At 41.4% G+C, this 23,532-nt stretch overlaps 1 protein-coding gene and 1 long non-coding RNA gene across 4 annotated transcripts in view; one reads left to right on the plus strand and one right to left on the minus strand.

The window, feature by feature from the left end:
- Window positions 1–23,532, plus strand: part of ano6 (anoctamin 6) — a 146,127-nt gene that overhangs the window by 75,547 nt on the left and 47,048 nt on the right. For all 3 annotated transcript variants that reach the window (XM_043708688.2, XM_043708689.2, XM_043708690.2), the window contains 5 exons: window positions 1,842–1,976; window positions 7,691–7,756; window positions 14,570–14,848; window positions 17,993–18,103; window positions 20,783–20,898. In XM_043708688.2, coding sequence (XP_043564623.2) covers window positions 1,842–1,976; window positions 7,691–7,756; window positions 14,570–14,848; window positions 17,993–18,103; window positions 20,783–20,898 — 707 coding nt within the window. The remainder of the gene's footprint in view (window positions 1–1,841; window positions 1,977–7,690; window positions 7,757–14,569; window positions 14,849–17,992; window positions 18,104–20,782; window positions 20,899–23,532) is intronic.
- Window positions 9,947–23,532, minus strand: part of LOC122559322 (uncharacterized) — a 153,160-nt gene continuing 139,574 nt past the window's right edge. Inside the window, exon 5 of the long non-coding RNA XR_006314395.2 lies at window positions 9,947–11,057. This is a non-coding gene — a long non-coding RNA (uncharacterized LOC122559322). The remainder of the gene's footprint in view (window positions 11,058–23,532) is intronic.

Genomic DNA, 23,532 nt, shown 5'->3' on the forward strand with positions numbered 1-23,532 from the left:
ATAATCATAAATAAATTGCAGTTGCAGCAATAATAAATTAACAGTTCAAGGGCATATCATTCCAATATATAATCACCTAATGGCTCTTATTTTGTTTTAAGTGGACCAGCTTAGCGTTGTAGTGAACCAGCTAGGGAAACTGGAAATTCACAGGTTAGCTCACTATTTACTCTCCATTAATGGGATGTGGGCTTGCTGTCTGGACCATCACTTATTGCCCTGGAGAAGATTGTGGTGAACTACCTCCTTGAATGTCAAGGGGCAATAGTTAGATTATTTCTTTTTGGAGATGGTCATTGCCTCATATCTGTGTGGCTCAAATATTACTTGCTGCTTGTCAGCCCAAACCTGGACATTGTCCAGGTCTTGGTGCATGTGGACATGGATCACTTTAGTATCGGGAATGGTGCTGAATGGACATAATGCAATCATTGGTGAAATCCCCACTTCTGATCTTATGATACAGAGAAAGTTACCGATGAACTTACATTGAATCTTCTGTATAATGAAGCTCTTGAGAATTCTGGTGAGTGAGCATCCTGCAGACAAATAACCAGATCAGCAATGTACCATGGTGCTCAAAACAGGTGCAAATCCCAGAGAGATTTGGAACCAGCAGTTTTCCAGGAGCTATTGTAAAATCAGGTAGAATCCATACAATATACTGTCTCACATGAATAATTACAATTCTACCTAAAATACATGTAAATATCATTGTTAAATTTTCAGGCTTTCTATGTAGAGAGATATTCTATCAACAAGAAGCAACTGTGAACCTTTAATCAAAAACCTTCTTCTTTCAAAGGAATGTTTACCAGCCAAAGTTCTCTGAGTTCAGGGAAGATTGTGGGTTTTGTAACTTGCGAGGCACAATATTTCACATTAATTTCACATTCACAAATTGGTTAGAGGGCCATTCCATTCAGATCCATGTTGCATCACAACTTAGCATTAACACTTCAGCTATTAGCATGTTTGTTTATAATGTATTAATGTGCCTCTGTTTTAAATGGAGAGAGGATGCTTGTGATTTGTCCTTTACATAGATACTAAAAGTAACCTGTACCTTAAAAGTGCATCCTGTTGTATAAGGTTAAAAATCACACAACACCAGGTTATAGACCAACAGGTTTAATTGAAAGCACTAGCTTTCGGAGTGCCGCTCCTTCATCCTATTGTATGGCTGTTTAACAGTTGTAAGTTAATCATAAGAAATGGGCTTGTACATAAATTGGTTGTGTACATGTATGTAGATTGAAGTACTTTGCCTGGTCCAGTGTGTCTCATGTCAGAAAATCTGTTGCTTGAACAGGAGGCTGATAAATGAGAAAATTGTAGTGACTCAAACCAATATGATTTTTCTGCTTTAATTGCCACCTGTTATTTTCCTGCAGATACTCTATAATGTTGCATATCGTGACAAGCTAATGTGAAGAAATACACGGTTAACGCCATGTTTATTGAGCTATTTGTGTTATAGACTTTTCAATATGATGATTTGGCAGAGTGTTTTTGTTCCATTTACCAGTTGGACCCCTTGGGTGTTCACAATGTGGTATGTGAGGCACGATATTTCAAATTAACTTTTCTGGTATGTGAAATCCTAAACCAGGATATTCCTGACTTCAAAATTATTGCATTGCTCGTGCTTAGCCATTTGCTGCCACTGTTGTTGTGCATTCACTCTTGCAGAATCTGGCAAATCCAGAAGTTATTGTTGATTATTTGTGAGTTTGGGATTGCAGGACCTCTCCCTGTCTTTTACATCCATTGTTGTCACACGAAAGCAAAAACAAAATAAAATGTTTTGAATTGAAATATGCATGGTTTATTCAACACAGGTTGAGTTTGATGGGAATGAAGACTCTATCTTTTTTGCTGATGGCCAACGTCGAATTGATTTTGTATTGGTTTATGAAGAGGAGCGCAGAAAACCAGGAGACAAAAAGCGAATGAGATCAATTCTAAGCAGAAAGGTACCACCTGTTATACCTGTTCATGCATTAGAACTTTTTCCTTCAGATTCAGATGCAAGATGACTCTAATCTTTCTCTGTTCATTAGAGAATGGTGATGTGGAGTGTTGGGAGTATTCATGAATAAACAGGAAGCATTGTTTGCTCAACTTCTTTCCTGCAGTTTATGACAGTCTCTTTCTCTGTTCAAACCTGAATGCAGCTTCAGTGAATTTTCTGTGATTTCCTTTTATGGGCCGCAGTATCTGTCTAGACTCATGATGAAAATCACTTCATATTCCACCGTTAAGAGAGTTCTCAAACTGGAGAACATCAAGCCTCTACAAACATTGAGGTATTGGCACCTTCTCAAAATCATGCCCCTACAATGTTAAAGGATTCCAGTTTTTCAACATGCAGATAATTTGTGACAAGAGAGGAATTGCGTACAGCTCTGGTCACCACACTACCAGAAGGATGTGGCTGCTTTGGAGAGGGTACAGAAAAGGTTTACCAGCATATTGCCTGGTACGGGGGATTTTAGCTGTGAAGAAAGGTTGGATAGACTGGGTTTGTTTTCACTGGAATGCAGGGGTGTGAGGGGTGACCTGATAGAAGCTTATAAGATTGTGAATGCCATGGATAGAGCGGAAAGTATGAGTCTTTTTCCCAGGGTGAAGGGGTCAATTACTAGGGGACACAGTTCAAGATTTGGTGGAGGTGGCTGGGAGGTTCCTAAAGAGATGTGAGAAGGAAGTTTTTCCTCACAAACGGTGGTGGGTGTCTGGAACGCACTGCCAGAGGAGGTGGTGGAAGCAGACACAACTGCAGCATTCAAGAAACACTTGGATGAAGACATGAGTAGGAGGGGAACAGAGGGATACTGATCCAGTAAACGAAGAGAGTTTTAGTGTGGAAGGGTAAATGTGTCAGCACAGACTTGGAGGGCTGAAGGGCTTGTTCCCAAGCTGATTGTTCTTTGAATAACTTTTGTTGAAAACTGCAAAATTCTTAGATTACTGTAAGCACAGACTTTATGAACCAAAGCAGAAGGTTTAAGGGTGGAGAATTAAGCATTTGCTGATTCATAAATACATTAATAATAGAATTCTTGTTTTGATGATCTCATTAGGTTGGAATGTATAGGCACTGGACTGTATAATCTCAGAAATTTGTTCTCTTAACTCTTGGAACAATAATGGCCAGGATTCTCCTAGCTGTGGGGAGTTTTGTGGTGTGTGCTTTCTTCCAACCAGAGTTAGTCAACATAGACTGAGAATTTTCAAAGCATTGGGGCTTGTGATACTCCTGGGGAGCTGTCACTTGGTCAAAGTAATAAACTCATAAGTACTGGGCCATTCTGCTCTCTGGAACATCACTCCAGGAGCTAACAAGAAAAATACTCTCCTACTGCCCAATTCCAATGTTAAATTAATGATAATGATGTGGGGATTGTGTTCAGTGTTAGGAATATTGGAGAAGTGTTCAATTTTTTTGCACAATTTTTCCTTTGCTTGCATATTTAAATTGATTGAAATATTTATTAAGGAACCAACAAAAGTTCACCTAATTTCCAGATTGTGAATTGTTGGCTTTGTACTTCCTCATTTTTAGAGTGACTTCTCTTAAAAATGAGCAGGCTGTCACTGACGTAGTAAGGAAGATCTGCTATTTCTTTACATTTGAAGTCATGCTGGTGCAGTAAGATTTGAATATTGATGTGAGAATTGATCCTTAAAGAGATTGTACCTGAGCATTTCAAAAAAACCACCAGATAATTGGAAAGAGACAGCATGGTTTAGAAACAGAAGTAGGCATTTGGCCTTTCGAGCCAGCTTCAACATTGCCTGATCATCCAACTCAGTACCCTGTTCCCACTTTCTTCCCATATCCTTTGGGTTCCTTTAGCCCTAAGAATCATATCTAACCACTTCTTGAAAACATTTCATGGTTTGGCCTCAACCACTTTCTGTGGCAGAGATTTCCACAGGCTCACCACTCATTGGGTGAAGAAATTTATCTTCATCTCGGTCCAATGTACCCCACATCCTTAGATTGTGACCCTTGGTTCTGAACTCGCCTGCCATCAGGAACATCCTGTTAGAATTTTATAGGTTTCTATGAGATCACCCCACATTCTCCTAAACTCCAGTGAATATAGTCTTAATCGATCCAGTGTCTCTTCTTGCTGTCCCATGTTTCAATCCGGTAAACACTTGGTTGTAGTCCCTCCATAGCCAGAACTTCCTTCCTCAGATAAGGAGACCGAACTCCATACAATATTCCAGGTGTAGTCTCACCAAAGCCCAGTATAATTGCAGCAAGGCATCCCTGCTCCTGTGGGAGCAAGTCAGGACTGCAGATGCTGGAGATCAGAGTCAAAAAGTGTGGCACTGAAAAACCACAGCAGACTAGGCAGCATCCGAGGATCAGGAGTGTCGATGTTTTGGGCATAAGCCCTACATCAGGAAATGGTTCCTGCTCCTGTACTCAAATCCTCTTGCTATAAGGCCAACGTACCTTTTGTATTCTTCACTGCCTGCTGCACTTGTATGTTTATTTTCAGTGAGTGATGTACGAGGACACCCGGGTCTCATTGCATCTTCTCCTTTCCAAATTTCCTGTCACATTTTAGATAATAGCCTGCCTTCCTCTTTTTTCCTACCAAAGTGGATAACCTCAAGTTTACCCACATTACACTTCATCTGACAGCCATTTGCCCACTGTACTTATCCAAGTCACAGTTAAAGCATCCCTACATCCTTCTCACATTTTGCCCACCCACCCAATTTTGTGTCATCTAAAAACTTTGGAGATATTACATCTAGTTTCCTCATCTAAATGATTAATGTATTTTGTGGATAACTGGGGTTCTAGCACTGGTCTCTGCGGTATCCCACAAGTCACTGCCTGCTCTTTGTTCCCTATCCGCCATGTCTGTACACTACCTTCCACCCCATGTGATTTAATTTGACATGCTAACTTCTTATGTGGAACCTTATTGAAAACATTCTGTCCAATCCTGACACCATTTTCCATTTAAATCTTTTATAATCGCCTCTAGTATTTTCCGAACTACCAATGTAAAGCTAACTAATATGTAATTTCCTGTTTTCACTCTCTTTTTAGGTAGTGGGGTTATATTAACTGCCACTGATCTGGAGTTTATAAAATCTTGTAAAATGACCTAGCAATGCACCCACTATGTCTACGGCCACTTCCTTAAATACTCTTGGATATAGACTTTTGGGCCCTGGGAATTTATTGGCCTTTATTCCTATCAATATCTCCAATACCATTTCCATACTAATACTGATTTTTTTCACTGAAGACCAAAAGATACAGGAGCAGCATTAAACCATTTGGTCCATCCACCATTCAATCATGGCTGTTAGGTTTCTCAATACCATTCTCCTGCCTCCACTCAGTAACCCTGACGCCCTTACCAGTCAAAAATCTATCTGCCTCGTCTCTTGTATTCTAGCCCTCTCGAAATGAATGCTAACATTGCATTTGTCTTCCTTACTGCCAAATGAACCAGCATATTAACCTTAAGAGAGTCCTGAACAAGGACTCCCGGTTCCCTTTGTACTTCAGATTTCCAAAGCCTTTCTCCATTTAGAAAATAGTTTACACCTTTATTCGTCCTGCCAAGGTGCATCACCTTGCACTTACCCACATTTTATTCTGTCTGGCACTTCCTCTACTATACTAGCCTGTCTAGGTTCTTCTGCTTCCTCAACAGTACCTGTCCCTCTAACAATCTTTTTCATCTGCAAACTTATCAACAATACCCTCAATTCATTCATCCAATCATTAATGTATCATGTGAATAGTTATGGTCCCAACACTGACCCTGCAGAACTCCACTAGTCACTAACTGCCTCCTCTCTCTTTCTCTCTAGAGCATATGTTTCCAAACATTTTAGGGATGCTATTTGTGTCCTGTTTTGTGAAGCCAAAAGCGAAATATGTACTTAATTGGTTTGCCATCACTTTGTTCCCCGTTATAGCTTTCCCTGTGTCTGATTGTAAAGAATTTACATTTGTCTTCATTAATCTTTTTCTCTTCAGAAACCGACAATCGCTTTTCAAATGGGTTTGCACGTTTCCCACATGCTCTATTTTCCACCTCTATCCTCCTTTGCCAAATCAACTGCTCAGATCAGCTGCTTTTTCTATTTTGGTCAACCTTTACCACCCTTTCTTGGATCTAATAATATCCCTAATTTCCTTTATTAGTCATGGCCAGGCAACTTTTCCTGTTTGATTTTTGCATCACTGAGAAATGAACAATCATTGCAATTTCTTAAATGTTTCCATTTATTATGGCACCTGACCTCCTGCCTAACTTTGGCAGAGTCCTCTTCTCCTGGCCCAGGCCCAGTGACGAGATGGCTTCCAGCAGCCCAGAGAGGCGGTACAGGCCTGGCACCTGGTGGGGGTCATCCTGGGTGTAGCAGTCTCAACCTGGCATGGTGGTCTTGTCCCGGTGTGGAGTTCTTGGGTGACTTCTAGGTATTCCAGCCACTCAGTGTGGAGGTCTAGTTCTGGAATGGAGGTCTCATCTCAGCCCAATTTTCCAGCGATTCCCAAATCCATGAGCCATTAATGGACCTGGTGATCTTTTACATTTTTTCTTTTTATTTATGACTTCAGTTATTAATTTAGGTGCTGTAGTATGGCGACTTATAATTTTTTTTCTTCTTTTTTGTAAAAGTACATGTGACAATAAATTACTTTTCTACAATTGCCCTTGAATTCTCTGCCTATCACTTTTCTTCTTTACCATTCTCTTGTTTTTTGACATTTAGATTAGATTAGATTAGATTACTTACAGTGTGGAAACAGGCCCTTCGGCCCAACAAGTCCACACCGCCCCGCCGAAGCGCAACCCACCCATACCCCTACATTTACCCTTTACCTAACACTACGGGCAATTTAGCATGGCCAATTCACCTGACCTGCACATCTTTGGACTGTGGGAGGAAACCGGAGCACCCGGAGGAAACCCACGCAGACACGGGGAGAACGGACAAACTCCGCACAGTCAGTCGCCTGAGGCGGGAATTGAACCCAGGACTCTGGCGCTGTGAGGCAGCAGTGCTAACCACTTGTTTCCCTCTTTTCCGTCTCCCTGTACAGGTAGACGTATTCCTCCTGTCCTGTGCAGCAGAGCCAATCGTGATGCAACAAATTTTGCTATTGCTACTTTCCTCAAGAGGTCATTCTCCCCAACTGAACCAAAACGGTAAATCTGTTTTGCAGGGGGCCCCTATATTGGCTTCTAGTCCTGCTTCAGTGCCTGGTGGTCATTCATTCCCTCCCTGCCTCTGGGGTCTAAACCTGTGGAGTAGCCACCTCTCTGTACATGCTATCCACTATAGTCTCTCATCCTCATGGATGTTCCACAGTGTCTCCAGTTGCCTTTTCAGCTCCAAAGCTGGGGCTTCCAGGAACAACAGCTAGAGACACTTCCTTCTCACATTCTGGTCCTGGGCACTGGAACAGTATTGAGTATGAGGAGTGACTTCATTAAAAGCATCTGAAATTTTGTTCTTCAGAATAGGACAATATATTTTTATTTTCTACCTTGTTGCCCAGGTATGTGCAAAGATAGAAATTGATTGTAACCTTTTTAAAACTGAACCTAAATGTGCAGTTCAGTCTGGAATCTGTTAAGAATGTTATATTTCTTTAAATCTCTTTTTTAAATATTCTTTATTTGGTATGCAGAGAAAAAGAGCATTTTTTCAAGAAAACTTAATGAAAGAAGGCATACAGATTGAAGCGACAAAATCAGTGAGTACTCATTTGACTTTTATGTACTTTCCATTGATAAGTTTATGTTGCAGAAATCTGGTCCAAGTTATTGTAATCACTCATCCAGGGTCCAATTTTTAACTTCAAGCCTCTTCAATAATAAAAGGTTAAAACTGCACTTTATTCTTGTGTCATATATTCTGTGCAACCAAACACGAGTTTGTTCTTAATCATTTTCCTTTAGCAATTTCCATCTGTTTCTAGTCCATACCTCAGCTAAAAGCAACATCGTTAGTGTGGCATAATTAAAATCATAGAGATGTACAGCATGGAATCAGACCCTTCGGTCCTACTCATCCATGCTGACCAGCTATCCCAACCCAATTTAGTCTCATTTGCCAGCACCTGGCCCATATCCCTCCAAATCCTTACTATTCATATACCCATCCAGATGCCTTTTAAATGCTGTAATTGTACCAGCCTCCACCACAACCTTTGGCAGCTCATTCCATTCATGCATCACCCTCTGTGTGAAAAAGTTATGTCTCTTTTATATCTTTCCCCTCTAACCCTAAACCTATTCCCTCTAAGAACAAAGAACAGACTTAAAGAAAATTTACAGCCCAGGAACAGGCCCTTCAGCCCTCCAAGCCTGATCCGATCCAAATGTACTGTCTAAACCTGTCAGTCAATTCCTAGGCATTTTTATCTCTCTGCTCCCCACCTACTCATGCATCTGTCCAGACACATCTTAAATGAATCTACCGTGCCTGCCTCTACCACCTCTGCTGGCGACCCGTTCCAAACACCCACCACCCTCTGTGTGAAGTACTTGTCGCATGTATCCCCCTTAAACTTTCCACCCCTCACCTTGAAAGCGTGACCTCTCATTATTGAATCCTTTAACCTTCGGAAAATGCTTGTCTCTATCCCCCCTGTCTATACTCTTCATGATTTTGTAAACCTCAATCAGGTCCCCCCTCAATCTCCTTTTTTCTAATGAAAATAAACCTGGACAGAGTGGATGTTGTGAAGATGTTTCCATTGGTAGGGAAGACTGTTCCAAAAGAGCAATCTCTAATCTTTAAACAGTAGCTCTAGGCTCACCACAAGAGATAACACCCTTTCCACTCCCACCTTAACAAGGCCATTCAGGAGTTTACGTATTTCAGTCTGGTCACTCCTCACCTTTCCAAACCCCCCTTGGAAACAAGCCCAGCCTGTCCAACCTTTCGTCTTAAAGCACCCTTTCATTCCAGATGTCAAACCAGTAAATCTTCCCTGAACAGTCTGCACTGTACCTTAAACTAGGAGAACAGAACTGCACACAGTATCATCAATGCCCTCAATCACATCTCATCAATTGTATAACTGCCGTATACCATCCTTACTTAATGATCACTTCCTGTACAATAAAGGATAGCATTCCATTAGCCTCCTTAGTTACTGCTACGTAAGCATATTAACTGTTAGAGAGTCATGCAGGAGAACACCTAGCTTGCTCTCTGCATCTCAGAACCTGCAATCATTTTCCATTTAAGTAATACTTAATTCTTCCTGCCAACATAAACATCTCTGCTGCTGAACACCTGGAGATCCCCTTGACCATGTGCTGGATTTAAATGCCAATGAGAAGGAGCAGTGCACGCCAGAGAGATTGCTAAACTATTGTGGGCAGCAGTGACCTGCCCTGCCTCATTGCAGATTTCAAAATCCAATCCAGTTAGTCTGCTAGGAGCAAAACAATATTGTGAAATAAACATGGAAAAGCCAGGCATCAAACAGCAGAGAAACTGCTAAAAAGAAATGGAAAAAAAGTAGAAGTGGACAGTATGAATGGTGCAAAGAAGGGAAATATTACATCATGACCAAAAATGCATATAGGACACTATATATGATATTCAATATACTATTGGCAGTAACTTTATGATGATCTATTAACTATCTTCTGCTTTCACACACAGTGAATGTACACTTCCTTCAACACTTCCCTCATCGCGTGATGTTAATTAATCATTTAATAGAAAAATAAATTTTTCAACTTATTACAATTAATGCGATGGGAGATTGCACTCTTGATATAAAAAGCCTTCATTTTTGTTTTCATTTATATTTACTTCTAATGATTAAACATATCACTGGAAGCCACATTATTTCTTGCTATTTGTTACAATTAGCACTCGCAATATATTTCCATTCTTATGAGGGAAAGGTTTAAAAGGGACCTAAGGAGCAATTTTTCAGAAGGTGGTGCATGTATGGAGTAAGGTGCCAGAGGAAGTGGTTGAGGCTGGTACAATTACAATGCTTTTAAAGGCATCTGGATGGGTATATGAATAGGAAGGGTTTAGATGGATATGGACCATAAGACAGAGGAGCAGAAATTAGGCTATTCAACCCATCGAGTCTGCTCTGCCATTCAATCATGGCTGATAAGTTTCTCAACGCCATTCTCCCTGTAACTGTTGATTCCCTTGATACTCAAAGACCTATTTATCTCCATCTTAAATATTCCCAATGACCCGGCCTCCACAGCTTTCTGTGGCAATGAATTCCATAGATTCCCCACTCTCTGGCTGAAGAAGTTTCTTTTTATCTCCATTATCAAAGGTCTTCCCTTTACTCTGAGGCTGTGCCCTTGGATCCTAGTCTCTCCTACCAATGGAAACATCTTCCCAACATCCACTCTGTCCAGGCCATTCAGTATTCTGTATGTTTCAATTAGATCCCCCCTCATCCTTGTAAACTCCATTGAGTATAAACCTGGAGTCCTCATATATTCCTGATACCATTCCTGAGACCATTCTCGTGAACCTCCTCTGAACATGCTCCAGGGCCAGTACATCCTTCCTGAGATATGGGCCTGAAAAGTGCACAATACGCCAAATGTGGTCTGTCCAAATGCTGGCAAATGGGACTGGATTAATTTCCGATATCTGATCGACATGGACGAGTGGGACCCACGGGCGGGTTTCCATGCTGTACAGCTCTAAGACTCTATGTCTAAACTATGGAAACATAACTTAAACTTTTGGTTACTTTATCATTCAATATCAGCTTCTATTTTTCAGTGGATTGCTTTATGACTTTTATTCTCTGTTAGAGACACACTTCTCCAACTAATAGACATTTCTGTGAAATAGTGCAGCACTCTGTTATAATTGTTGAGTGAGCAAAATGTTCTTGTTCCAGATTTTGTGGTTAGCAGTGAAGTAACAGAACTTGCTGTCAATCTCAAAGGAAACGGTCAAAAAAACATTGAGCAATCTCCTTGGCATGAATTTCCATTTCCTGACACCAGTTCACATCTGGATGACTGGAGTTTTAGAAGCACTGATGCCTGTGAACAGAACACAAAGTTACTAACACTGAGGTATTCTCACAGACATCAAAGCAGGAAATTAAAAATACTCAAGTCTTTAACTCTTATACTTTCAGATACTGTTGTTAATCATTAAGGTGAAAGTTACAGTACCATATACAACCATGAAAACAATTGAAAGTGTGTGGAATTTATCATGATTAAAAGAAATTGACATTCCACAAAGATAAAATTAGATAATCAGGGCCAGTGAGGGTGTTGAGCAATAATTTTTTTTAAAAAGTCTAAACTATGGAAATATAACTTAAGTTTTTGGTTACTTTATAATTCAATATCAGCTTCTATTTTTCTATAGATTGCTCCATTACTTGTATAAAAATGAGATAAGCTCTAATTCAACGAAGTATGACATTTTAAATTAACAACAAGACAGAGTGAAAGTGAAACTTTTTGACAGTTCATTAATTGCTTCAGGATTAAACTCTGAGGGATCATCAATAGTGCAGTTGACGGAGGAGCATAGCATTATTGATAGCAACTGCTAAACCTCTGCGGCATTCTGCACATGTGCAGATTTTCACAGCTACTGGCAGTTTCATTAGAGTATGGATGATGAATACTGGTGGTTTTGCCATTTTCACCAAGTCCTGATGGACAGTGTTGCCCTGCAAATTGTAAAATATGGTCAGCTGCTTTCGTTCCATATTGCTCAGCAGTTACCTTCACGAAAGTAGCAGTTTGCACTTAAAGCCCACCTGAAATTCATAAATTTATTATAATTACATGTTAATTATCAAATGGGACTAGATTAATTTAGGATATCTGGTCAGCATGGACAAGTTAGACTGAAGGGTCTGTTTCCGCGTTATAGAAGTCTTCCTCTATGACTCTAAACTCTGCACAGATATCTAACTCTAGTAATTGATAGTACAGGTCCCCTTAATGTTTTATCAAATATTGCCACTCAAAGGCTAAATTAGAGAAAAAAAACTGCAGATACTGGAATTCAGGTCAGACAAGCAGGAAGCTGGAAGAGCACAGCAAGCCAGGCAGCATTCGGAAATTGAGAAATCCGACATTTCGGGTATAACCAATCTTCAGGAATGGGGGTGGGGGGTAGGGGGAACTGCAGATATTGGGGGTGGGGAGGAGTTATGGGTGGGGAAAGGGGCAGAGTGGTGAGGTGGTGGTAGGTGAGTATGGGTCGTAGGTCCGACCTGGTAGGTTAACAGGAGGAATAAATTGGTTGGTAGCTGGAAGGAGGGGTCGGTTGGAGGGATGAAAGGATGGAGGAAGGGCTGGAAAGGGAGTCAGGGATGGGTGGGAAGGTTATTTGATATTGGAGAGCTCAATGTTGTGTCCTCTGGGCTGTAGGATGTCCAAGTATTGCTCCTAAACAGGAGCAATTCATCAACTTTGCCAACAATTTCCACTCTGCCCTTAAATTCACTTGGTCTATCTCGGATACCTCCCTCCCCTTCGTTGACCTCTCTGTTTCCATCTCTAGCGACAGTTTATGGACTGGTGTTTGCTATGAATCCACAGACTCCTGTAACTACCTGGACTACACCTCCTCCCACCATGTATCCTGCAAAACGCCATCCCATTTTTCTAATTACTCCATCTCCATCCCATCTGCTCTGATGTGGAGATGTTCCACTCCCAAACATCCCAGACATCCACCTATTTTAGACAATGTGCTTTTTCCCCTCTGCCATCCAGGTAGCCTTCCACTGCCCCACCTCCATACCCAGCTCTATTGCTCTAAACTCCGCCCCAACCCAACATAATAAAGACAATATCCCCCTTGTTCTCAAACACTTCCGCCAACTCCAACTAGACCCCATCACCAAGAACATCTTCCCCTCCCCACCCCTCTCTGCCTTCTGAAAAGGCTATTTCCTTCGCCAATCCTTGGTTTACGCCACCCTCCCCACCAACCCCCTTGACCCCCTGGTACTTTCCCCTGCAACTGTAAAAAATGCAAAACCTGCCGGCCTCACCTCCATCCAGGACCCCAAACAGTCCTTCCATGTGAGACAGAGGTTCAATTGCCTCTCCTCCAACTTAGTTTACTGTTACCACTGCTCCCGATGTGGTCTGCTCTACATCAGGGAGGCCAAACGTAAACTAAAGGGCACGTTTTGCTGAGCATCTCAGCCAGACAGTTAAGGGCAAGCCTGACCTCCCGGTTATCGCCCATTTCAATTCCCCTTCCCACTCCCTCTCCGACATGTCCATCCTCGGCTCCTTCATTGCCACAGTGAATCAGACTGCAAATTGGAGGAAAAACACCTCATCTTCTACCTGGGCAGCCTACAGCTCAGAGGACACAACATTGAGTTTTCCAATTCCAAACAACATTCCCACTCATCCCCCGACTCCCTATCCAGCCCCTCCTTCCTTCCATCCCTCTGACCGATCCCTCCTTCCAGCTACCAACTGGATTCATTCCTCCTATTGACCTACCAGGTTCTACCTACCACCTGTATTCATCTATCATCACCTCACCACTTCACCCCTCTCCCCACCCATAACCCTGCACTCTCCCTCATTTATCTGCAATTCGCCCTACTCCCACCCCCAGTCCTGAAGAAGAGTTATACACGGAACATTGACTTCTCCACCTCCTGATGCTGCCTGGCTTGCTGTGTTCTTCCAGCCTCCTGCTTTTCTACTCAAATTCTAAAGTCCAGAAATCGACAATTAAAAGCCTTTTTTTTCTGCAAATTGGAATTTTCTTTTTATATATATATATCAAAATATATATAAAACAAAATATTAATGAAAATCAGACTTGCCCCTAGGATTAATGAAGTGTAGATGCATTGGTGTTAATTTTACAAAACCTATTGGATGTTGGGAATACTCCATTAGATTGGAAGCTGGCAAAAATCATCTATCTATTTAAGAAGGAAGGGAAGCAGAAAACAGGAACTATTGGCCAGTTAGCTTCACCTCTGTCATGGGAAAGTTGTCAGAATTGATCATTAAGGAAGTAATAAATTGGAAATCCTCAAGGTAATTGGAAAGAGTCGGTATGGGTTAAGAATAAGATTTACTGGTTAACCAATTTATTGTAATCCTTTGAAGGAGTAACATGTGCTGTGGATAAAGGGGAGCCTGTTGATTTACATGGATTTCCAGAAGGCATTTGACCAGATTTGACCTAAAGGGTCACAGATCAAAGTAGTAGCTTGTGCTGTAGGAATTCTGTGATTTCTTAACGAGATACATTGAAGGGATCATTCTTCATTGAAATCACAGGTTTTTTTTAGTTCTTGCTGTGCTGACATCAGCTCAAATTGCAGGGCAAACTAACCTATAGAAAGAGAAAAGCAGTTTTAATATTTCAAGTTGATGATTCCAAGGTTTAATCTTGTTTCTTCCTACACAGATGCAGTCTGCTAAGTGTTAATAACATTTTCCATTTTTATTTCAGATTTCAAACCTCCATGTAATTTTGTTTTTGTATTAATTGAAAAATGTGCTTGTTCAAACTTTTTCACATTGTTAAATTATATTTATAGGTTATGGATCACAGCCTTATTTTTCTGAAACTCCATGCACCATGGGATCTTCTCTGTCGTTATGCTGAACTCCTTCACATCAAGCTACCTCTACATTCCAATGATATAAAACAGAAACCCTCCACATTCAACTGCATCACTAAGATTTTCTCAGTGGATGAAGACAAAATTCCACCAGAACCTGAATATTTCACTGCGCCTTTTGAGATGGACCGTATTAAAAGTTTCCAAATGGATGATCATGATTCATTCTTCTCACCAGCAACAAGAAGCAGAATAGTAAGATAATATCAAACTGTGTTACCGCTATCTTCTTGGCTGTATTAAAATATATTGAGGTTGATTAAGTACAGAATGTATGTAACTGTGTTATGACCAGATGAGAAGGTGTAGCTTCTCTTTATATCCTCCTCTTCACTGAATCCCTACAGTGGGGAAACAGGCCATTCAGCCCATCGAGTCCACACTGACCCTTTGAAGAGCATCTCAACCAGACTCACCCCCTTATAACCTTGTAACCCTGCATTTCCCATAGGTAACCCCCCTAACCTGCACATCTTTGAACCGTGGGAGGAAATCTGAGCATCCGGAGGAAACCCACGCAGAAATGGGGAGAGTATGAAAATCCACATGGACAGTCACCCGAGGGTGGAATCAAACCCGAGGCAGCAGTGCTAACCAATGAGCCACTGTGTCACGCCATCTTATTTGCCGTCCAAAGGTGTTCCTAACAATTTAATGAGTTTTTAACATTTTGTTTTGTACGGTGACTGTGAAAGTCATGTATGGTCAGGTTTACCTTGAAGCAGAGCAGAACTGGAATACAGTGAGCAGTTTGGATTCCCTTACCCAAGGAAGGAAAGTTGACATATCAGGGCAGTCCAGAGAAGATTCACAAAGTTAGTCCTGGGTATGGAGGGATTTTCTTCAGAGGAACTGAATATAAGCTGGGCTAATGCTCATTGACATTTAGAAGATTGAAAGAAGACCATATTGAAACTTACAAGATTCTGAAGGACTCAGCAGGATAGATGTGGTGAGATTGTTTCCCCTTTTGGGGAGTCTGGGAGCAGATGGCATCATCATTTAAAAGGCACCTGGATGGGTATATGAACAGGACGGGTGCTGGCAGGTGGGAATAGGTTAGGTTAGGATATCTGGTCAGCATGAAAGAGTTGGACTGAAGGGTCTGTTTCCGTGCTGTACATCACTATGACTCTATCGCAGAATAAGGGGTCACACAATTAAAACTGAGATGGGGAGGAATGTTTTTTCGGAGGATAGTGAGTCTCTGAAATGCTTTACTGAAGAAGGCTGTCAAGGCTAGGTTGCACGCTGTATTCAAGACTGAGATAAACAGACTGTTAATCAATAAGAGAATAAGGGGTATGGGGAAAAAGGCAGGAAACCGGACCTGAGGATTATCGGATCAACCATGAACCATGAGCAGATTTGATGGGTCAAATGACTTCTTTAGGTTTTATTGGATATCCCCAACCTGTTGAGTGCCATGTATTTGTTCGGCTGCTTTCTACTAAGGTAGGAGATGGCCTTCATTTATATTTCTTCAAACAATTGTTTCTGATGATGCTTTGCAGTTGTACAGTGGCTCAGTATTAGCCCTGCTGCCTCTCGGCACCAGGGACCCAAGTTTGATTCCAGCTTCAGGCAGCTATCTGTGTGGAGTTTACACATTCACCCCATCTGGATGGGATGCTCTTCTGAGGGTTGGTGCAGACTCCGTGGGTTTGAATGGCCTACTTTCACACTGCAGTGATTGTATGATGCTTTGGAATGTAGAAACTAAAATGATACAAATGTTTAGCCATCTTTAATTCTGAATTTCAGGTCAATGGAATGTGGCTTTAGTCTTTTTAAAAAGTTAAATTAGTGATTTCAGGCCAATAAATTGAGTCCTTTTTTTTAATCAAGCATGGTTACATAAAATTGCTAAACCATTTTTCCCAATTGTGAAAACAGTGTTAACTGGGGACAGTGACTTCCTTGAAGGGATAAGTTAAAAGAATTGCACTTCTTCATTACTGTCTTTCTTCTTTTGGTTTAAAATGTGCAATTGTTCGCAAATACAAACATAGAAAGTAGGAACAGGAATAGGCCATTCAATCCTTTGTGCCTTCTGCCATACTGCCATTCCAAATGATTATGGTTGATCATCCAACTCAGCACGCTTTTCTTGCTTTGTCCCCATCCCCTTTGATCATTTTAAACCTAAGAAAAACTCCTTCTTAAAAGCATTCAAAGTTTTTTCCTCACCAAAAACAGGAATTGATGGAGAAACTTTCTTGCACAGCATTTCTTTAAAGCCTATACATTCCAAACCTCTTTTGCATCTTCTCCAAACCTTCCCCATCCGTCCCATCATGTGGCGACCAGAGCAGAACACAATACTCCATATGTGATCTAACTAAAGGTTTTACACAGCTGCAACATACTTGACAACTTTCATACTCAGTGTCCTGACTGATGAAGGCAAGCAAGCCTTTGTGCCTTCTTTCCCACCGTATCTACTCAGAGAGCTGTGGTCTTGCATCCCAAGATCCTCAGTATATCAATCCTCCTAAGGGTCCAGCAATTTACAACTTACTTGCTTTTTATATTTGAACTTCCAAAATGCATCACGTATTTGTCCAGATTAAACTCCATTTGCCATTTCTTAGTCCAACTGTCCAGCTAATCTATATCGTGTTGTATCCACACCATTCCTCACTATCTACAACTTCCCCCAAATTTTGTTGTCCGCAAACTAGCTAATCCAGACCAGAATCTCTTCTCATGCCTATAGAAGTTTTTACAATTAGTTTGCACATTTCCCACAAACTTACTGTTATATTCTATTATCCTCCACTCAATCAATCCCTTTGTCCTCCTTTTGTGAAGTCTAAATCCCCAATCCTCACATCTATTGCTTTTTAAATTGGCCATTTTGTATAGCCGTTCCTCTGATTTAATACTATCCTTAATTTTCCTTGTTCAGCACAGCGAGACCACATTTCCCAATTTATTTTTGTACCAGACAGAAATGAACAATTTTTTTAAAAATTCATTCATGGGATGTGGGTGTCACAGCAAGGCCAGCATCTATTTCCCACCCCTAATTGCCCAGAAAGAGAAAGTGAAATGCTGGAGATCAGAGTCAAAAAGTGTGGTGCTGGAAAAGTACAGCCGGTCAGGCAGCATCCAAGGAGCAGGACAGTTGACATTTCGAGTATAAGATCTCCTCGGATGCTGCCTGACTGGCAGTGCTTTTCCAGCGCCACACTCCATCTTAATGAAGAACTTTATCATCTTATAATCACTCATCCTGCAGGAGTGTCTGCCCTGCAGCTGGTTTGCCAAACCCCTTTACAATTTTGAGTTGAACACTGCTCTTATGGCTAATCACTTTTCAATCTATTTATGCAGGTCCAGTATATTCTGAACCGCTGCGAATATAAAAAAGGAAATCGAAACAAATTTGGCATCACCAAACTTTTGGACTCAAAGACATACAGTGCAGCTTACACCCTCCATGATGTAAGTAATTATAAAATGTTAATTGATGCTTGAAGCTTGCCAACCGATAGTTACTAGATGAGGTGAATTTATAAATAGTATAACAAGAAAATATGTAATAATGTTCAGCAGTATTGGATGATTAGATATGTGTTTTGTGGATGCAACAGGGGTAGTTTTGTTAACATAAAAGGTACGGGTTGCATTTAGTGTGGTTCGATGCAGCTCAGTCCACCTCACCTGTGGGAAAGGCCACGAGTTAGTCTTCCATCAGTGGGAAATTCTGAAGCGATTGAACTGAAGGTGGGAACTTGCTAACCTTGTACAAATAAGCCTTTGGTTTGTTTGTTGGATGGAGTCAAACACCAATGTTTGCTTGTTGGAGATACTAAGGACTGCAAATGTTGGAGGTCAGAGTCGATAAAAAGTGGAGCTGGAAAGGCACAGCAGATCAGGCAACATCGGACACAAAAGTCAGCATTTCAGATCAGGACCCTTTTTCAGGACTGGGGTGGGGGTGGGGAAGGAGGCTGAGGGCAACTTGGATGGGATGGTGGTAGGTGGATGCAGGTAGGGGGTTATGTGATTGGGAAGGGTGGAGCAGACAGGTGGGAAGGAAGATGGTCAGGTCAAGGAGGCAGGGAGGAGAGGGAGGGTTGGGGATGGGGAAATTTTGAAGCCGACCTAACCTGTCCATCTTCCTCCCCAGGTATCCATTCCACCATTCAATCACAATAACCCCAACCTGCAACCACCTATCACCATCCTACCTACCTTTCCCCCAGCCCCATCTCCCATTTATTTCTCAGCTCCCTTCCCCCTCCCCAGTCCTGATGAAAGGTCCTGACCCAAAATGTCGACTTTCCTTCTCCTCTGATGTTGCCTGACCTGCTTTGCCTTTCCAGTTCCACGTCTTATTGACTAATGTTTGTTTGTTTGTCCCTTGATATGCTACTGGACAGAACCAAACTGTGTTTGTGTGTGTATCTATAAATATGTTTTATGACTAAAGTAAATTTTGAAATTTAAAAAAAAAGTTGAAATCAGTTAAATAAAAGCCAACCAGAATGTAATGGCACTTATGGATTAGGTGCAAGCTACGCAGCCCTCCTGTGTTTCCAGAAGGTCTCCAGGTACTGCAGCTTTCCTAGAAACAGGGTTGGTTCCTTCATTGAGCAGCATTTAGAGTCAGATAAAGGAATCTGTCATTCGGCAGGGGGCTAGCTGCTTAAAGCCACCTGCTAACTTTACCTCTGATCACCCCTTCTCCCATCCCCACACTCCTGTAATCCCAGTCCCATGATCTCTATTCTGCCATCACTCACTTGGGGTGTAGTGTCTCTTTGAGATCCTCCGATGGCACTAACAACAATGAGGAGCTGCCGGCCTTGGATAGCTAGAAGCCCTTGGTGTGTTGTATTTTTTTATCCCCTGGGTCTTGTGTATTGAGCAAGGCCCAATGGTGGCCACTTTCTAAGATATCTTAATTATTTAAATTGTAGACATTTAGCGGCATTTATTTTAACAAAATAAATCTCTCATTATCTCCCTTCTCGAAAAAATTCTGATTGCTACTGGGATACTGTTATTCTATCCTGCCAGGGACCTGAGTATCTATTCTTAATTTGTCAACTGAATAATAAAGGATGGTTTTTATCTGACACTCGAATGTGAATAAGCAGTTGTACAGTGCAAGAGCAGAAATTGCTGGAGAAACTCTGCAGGTCTGGCAGTATTTGTATGAAGAAAGCAGAGTTAATGTTTTTGAGTCCAGTGACTCCTCATCAGAATTGTTTCGCCAGTGATTTCTGTTTTTGTTTCAGGTGTGTTTTGAGAAGATTTGTAGCTCAGGTTGAGGTTTTGGATGTAGGTTTGCTCGCTGAGCAGGAAGGTTCATTTCCAGACGTTTTGTTACCTTACTAGGTAATATCTTCAGTGGGCCTCAGGCGAAGCAATGCTGAAAATTCCTGCTTTCTATTTATATGTTTGGGTTTCTTGAGGTTGGTGATGTCATTTCCTGTGGTGAAGTCACTTCCTGTTCATTTTCTCAGGGGGTGGTAGATGGGGTCTAACTCGATGTGTTTGTTGATAGAGTTCGGGGTGGAATGCCATGTTTCCAGGAATTCTCGTGCATGTCTTTGTTTGGCTAGTCCTAGGATGGCTGTGTTGTCCCAGTCGAAGTGGTGTCCTTCCTTATCTGTATGTGAGGATACTAATGAGAAAGGGTCATGTCTTTTGTGGCTAGTTGGTGTTCAGGTCTCCAGGTCTATGTTTTGTAATTATGCAGTGCACAGGGAGGGAAATCAGTGATGTGGTGGTCGAGAGGTAAGGTGACTGCTAATCTGTTGCATCCTGCACTCAACTTCTGTTGGTGCAATGGTAGTGTCCCTACCTCTGATCTAGGAGACCTGAATTCAAGTCCCACCGCTGCAGAAGCGTGTAAAGGCATCACTGAACAGGTTGATTACAAAATATAGAATTATTTGCCCATAGCAGTGTTCTCCCAGTTTTTTGTCAATTGAAATCTGTCCTTAAATATCAGCAAGGAATTTTACAGTGCAACATTACAGTCTGGCCTATTCCATTCTTGTACACTTAGATATAATGCAGGAAATTTCAGAAGAATGTGACCAAAAACTCAACAAAATAAAGAATTCTGGTTAATGAATGAAGTCTGATATTTGCCTGTCTCTCTTCCAGTGTAAGTTCAATCAGAAATCGTTAGACCCGTTATGCCCCAATGAGAGATACCTTTTGTATGAGGAGTGGGCACATCCCAAGAACTTTTACAAACTGCAACCTCTGGATCTCATCAGGTACTATTTATAATACTTCAGCTGCACTCACCTGCTAATCTCTCGAATTTCCATTTGCTGTGCGTAGCCCAATGGATGCACACAAAACATAAGTCTGCTTGTTCTCTGCAAACATGATTGCAGCTTGAAATTCATGTTATGTACTAGAAACTCTTCCAAGGCTGTTCAAATTGAATTTGTATAATTAAGAAAGAAAACCAGAACTCGAAACTGAAGGAGCAATCTGTCATTTGTGCTTTTTTGTACAAATTATTGCAACCAAATACCTCACTGTACCGATAACCATATAGATTAGATTACTTACAGTGTGGAAACAGGCCCTTCGGCCCAACAAGTCCACACCGACCCGCCGTAGCGTAACCCACCCATACCCCTACATTTACCCCTTTACCTAACACTACGGGCAATTTAGCATGGCCAATTCACCTGACTTGCACATCTTTGGAGTGTGGGAGGAAACCGGAGCACCCGGAGGAAACCCACGCAGACACGGGGAGAACGTGCAAACTCCACACAGTCAGTCGCCTGAGGCGGGATATGAACCCGGGTCTCTGGCGCTGCGAGGCAGCAGTGCTAACCACTGTGCCACCGTGCCGCCCACTAACCTCCATATGGGGAGGTTAAACGTGATGCCGAACATGTGAGGTATTTGGTTGCAATAGCTTGTGCACACGTGTCTGGGATTGGATTCATCTGCCATTATTGTATGCACATCCATTGAACTGATAGGATGCTTCATCATTATTTGTTAAATTAAGTGCAGTGTAGAGCGCATGTTAAATCCAGACGTTTATACGACATCTTAGCATTAGCAGAGAGAAACAAAATCCTACAGAAAGTCACATGATCTCTAATTTGAGTGAGAGGAGAAAAAGTCAAAATGTAGTCTGTGAGTTCTACCATAGTTCATTCATGATCAAATGGCATCATGTTTTGGGACCAGATTTACCAACATATGATTTCAGGTACTTTAGTTGAAATATGTTGGCCTGAAAATTCAAGACGAGTTAATTTTTGATGTAATTTTAACAATTAAAATAATTTTAGTACACTAAGAATATGGGAAACTCGTGGAATGCGATTGAGTTGTGTATTTGATTTTTTTCTAATCTATCCAAAAGGATTGTACAGCTTCCCAGCAATGTTTCCTGGAACCCACTGGGGACCACCAATACATTTCTGCATTCTCATTTGTCCCTCTTTAGTTCATAGATGTGGGAGACTCTACTTAACACCTTCCTGTTGAGATGATGACTCAGATCTGGAACAAAGCAGAGAGTGGAACTCAACTCCAGGCACACTCACAGCAACGCTGCCCCACCTTAGTGAATAAAAGCAACTGTTTCAATGAGGAAGGAGAATTTAAACTCACTCAGAGTGGGCCAGAGAGGATTAACAATATAAACACACAAAAGAGAGTGCCAATCTCCTCTGTGCCTGCTATATTCCATGTCAGTCCTGCTTTTGAGAAATGGAGCATTTATTACAATATTTAAATAGCGCATTTGGGGAAACTTATTTTAACTGTAATGCCTGTTGGATCCCAGGGCTTGTGAAACCAAGGGCTGACTTTAATGGGCCTACAGGAGTGAGGTAAGAAACAGAGAATTCCTAAAACTCAGGAGGGGACATACTTTATCTGGAGCCCTGATATCAGAAATGTACAAGTATCAGGAAAAATGAAGGGTGTTGTAGTTGCTGCAACATGATAGAATGTCAATTAAACTTAAAATCAAAAGAACTGCAGATGCTGTAAATTAGAAACAAAAACAGAAATTGCTGGAAAAGCGCAGCAGTATCCTGGGATCGGTCCCATTTGGCCGTGGGGACTTATCTACCTTAATGGAAAGAAATCGAGTTAACGTTTCGGGTCAAGTGACTCTTCCTCAGATCTCTGTTTTTGTTGTCAATTAAACTTGTTGGATATTAAGATGAATTTTCTTAGATCCAAATGTGATTTTACATTGATGTTTGAATTTAACAAATGGCATGTGAGGCCTTTGAATCTTCCAAATGGTTAATCTTCCGATTGTCAATGGAACAAAAACACCAGGCTGTCTGTGGAGTTCAGTTATTGTGAGATTGTTCGTTCGCTTAAAGGGGAAGAGTTGGGACAGAGTTATTACTGGCCAATGGCATTAGACTTCAAAAGCTGGAGCTGCCTAGGGTGTTGGGTTATGGAAATGGGAGTAACAAAGAAAATGTTTTGCTTTTAATGTCATTTACCAATCTCATTTATGAGGTAAGGAGACCAAAACAGCACACAATATTCCAGGTGTGGTTTCACTAAGACCCTGTACACTTACAACAAGACATCCCTGTTCCTGTACTGAAATCCTGTGTGATGAAGACCAACATATCATTTGCCTTTGTCACCAATTCTTATAAAGGATTCTAACATTCTCCAAATGACAGATGTTACATTAACTGGTCTATATTTTCCTGCTTGCTTTGTCTTTTTTCTTTAGAACATAAGTGATGCATCTGCAATTTTTCAATCTACTTGAATGTTGCAAGATTACACCAAGACATCCATTATCTTGGCAACCACTTGCTGTAAGACCCCAGGATGCAGGTCAGCCAGTGGGCTGAGAAGTGGCGGATGGAGTTTAATTCAGATAAATGTGAAGTGCT

The sequence above is a fragment of the Chiloscyllium plagiosum genome, unplaced genomic scaffold (genome assembly GCF_037043375.1).
Source record: "Chiloscyllium plagiosum isolate Xiang-an unplaced genomic scaffold, Cpla_swu_hap1 HiC_scaffold_19, whole genome shotgun sequence".
Lineage (NCBI taxonomy): Eukaryota > Metazoa > Chordata > Chondrichthyes > Orectolobiformes > Hemiscylliidae > Chiloscyllium > Chiloscyllium plagiosum.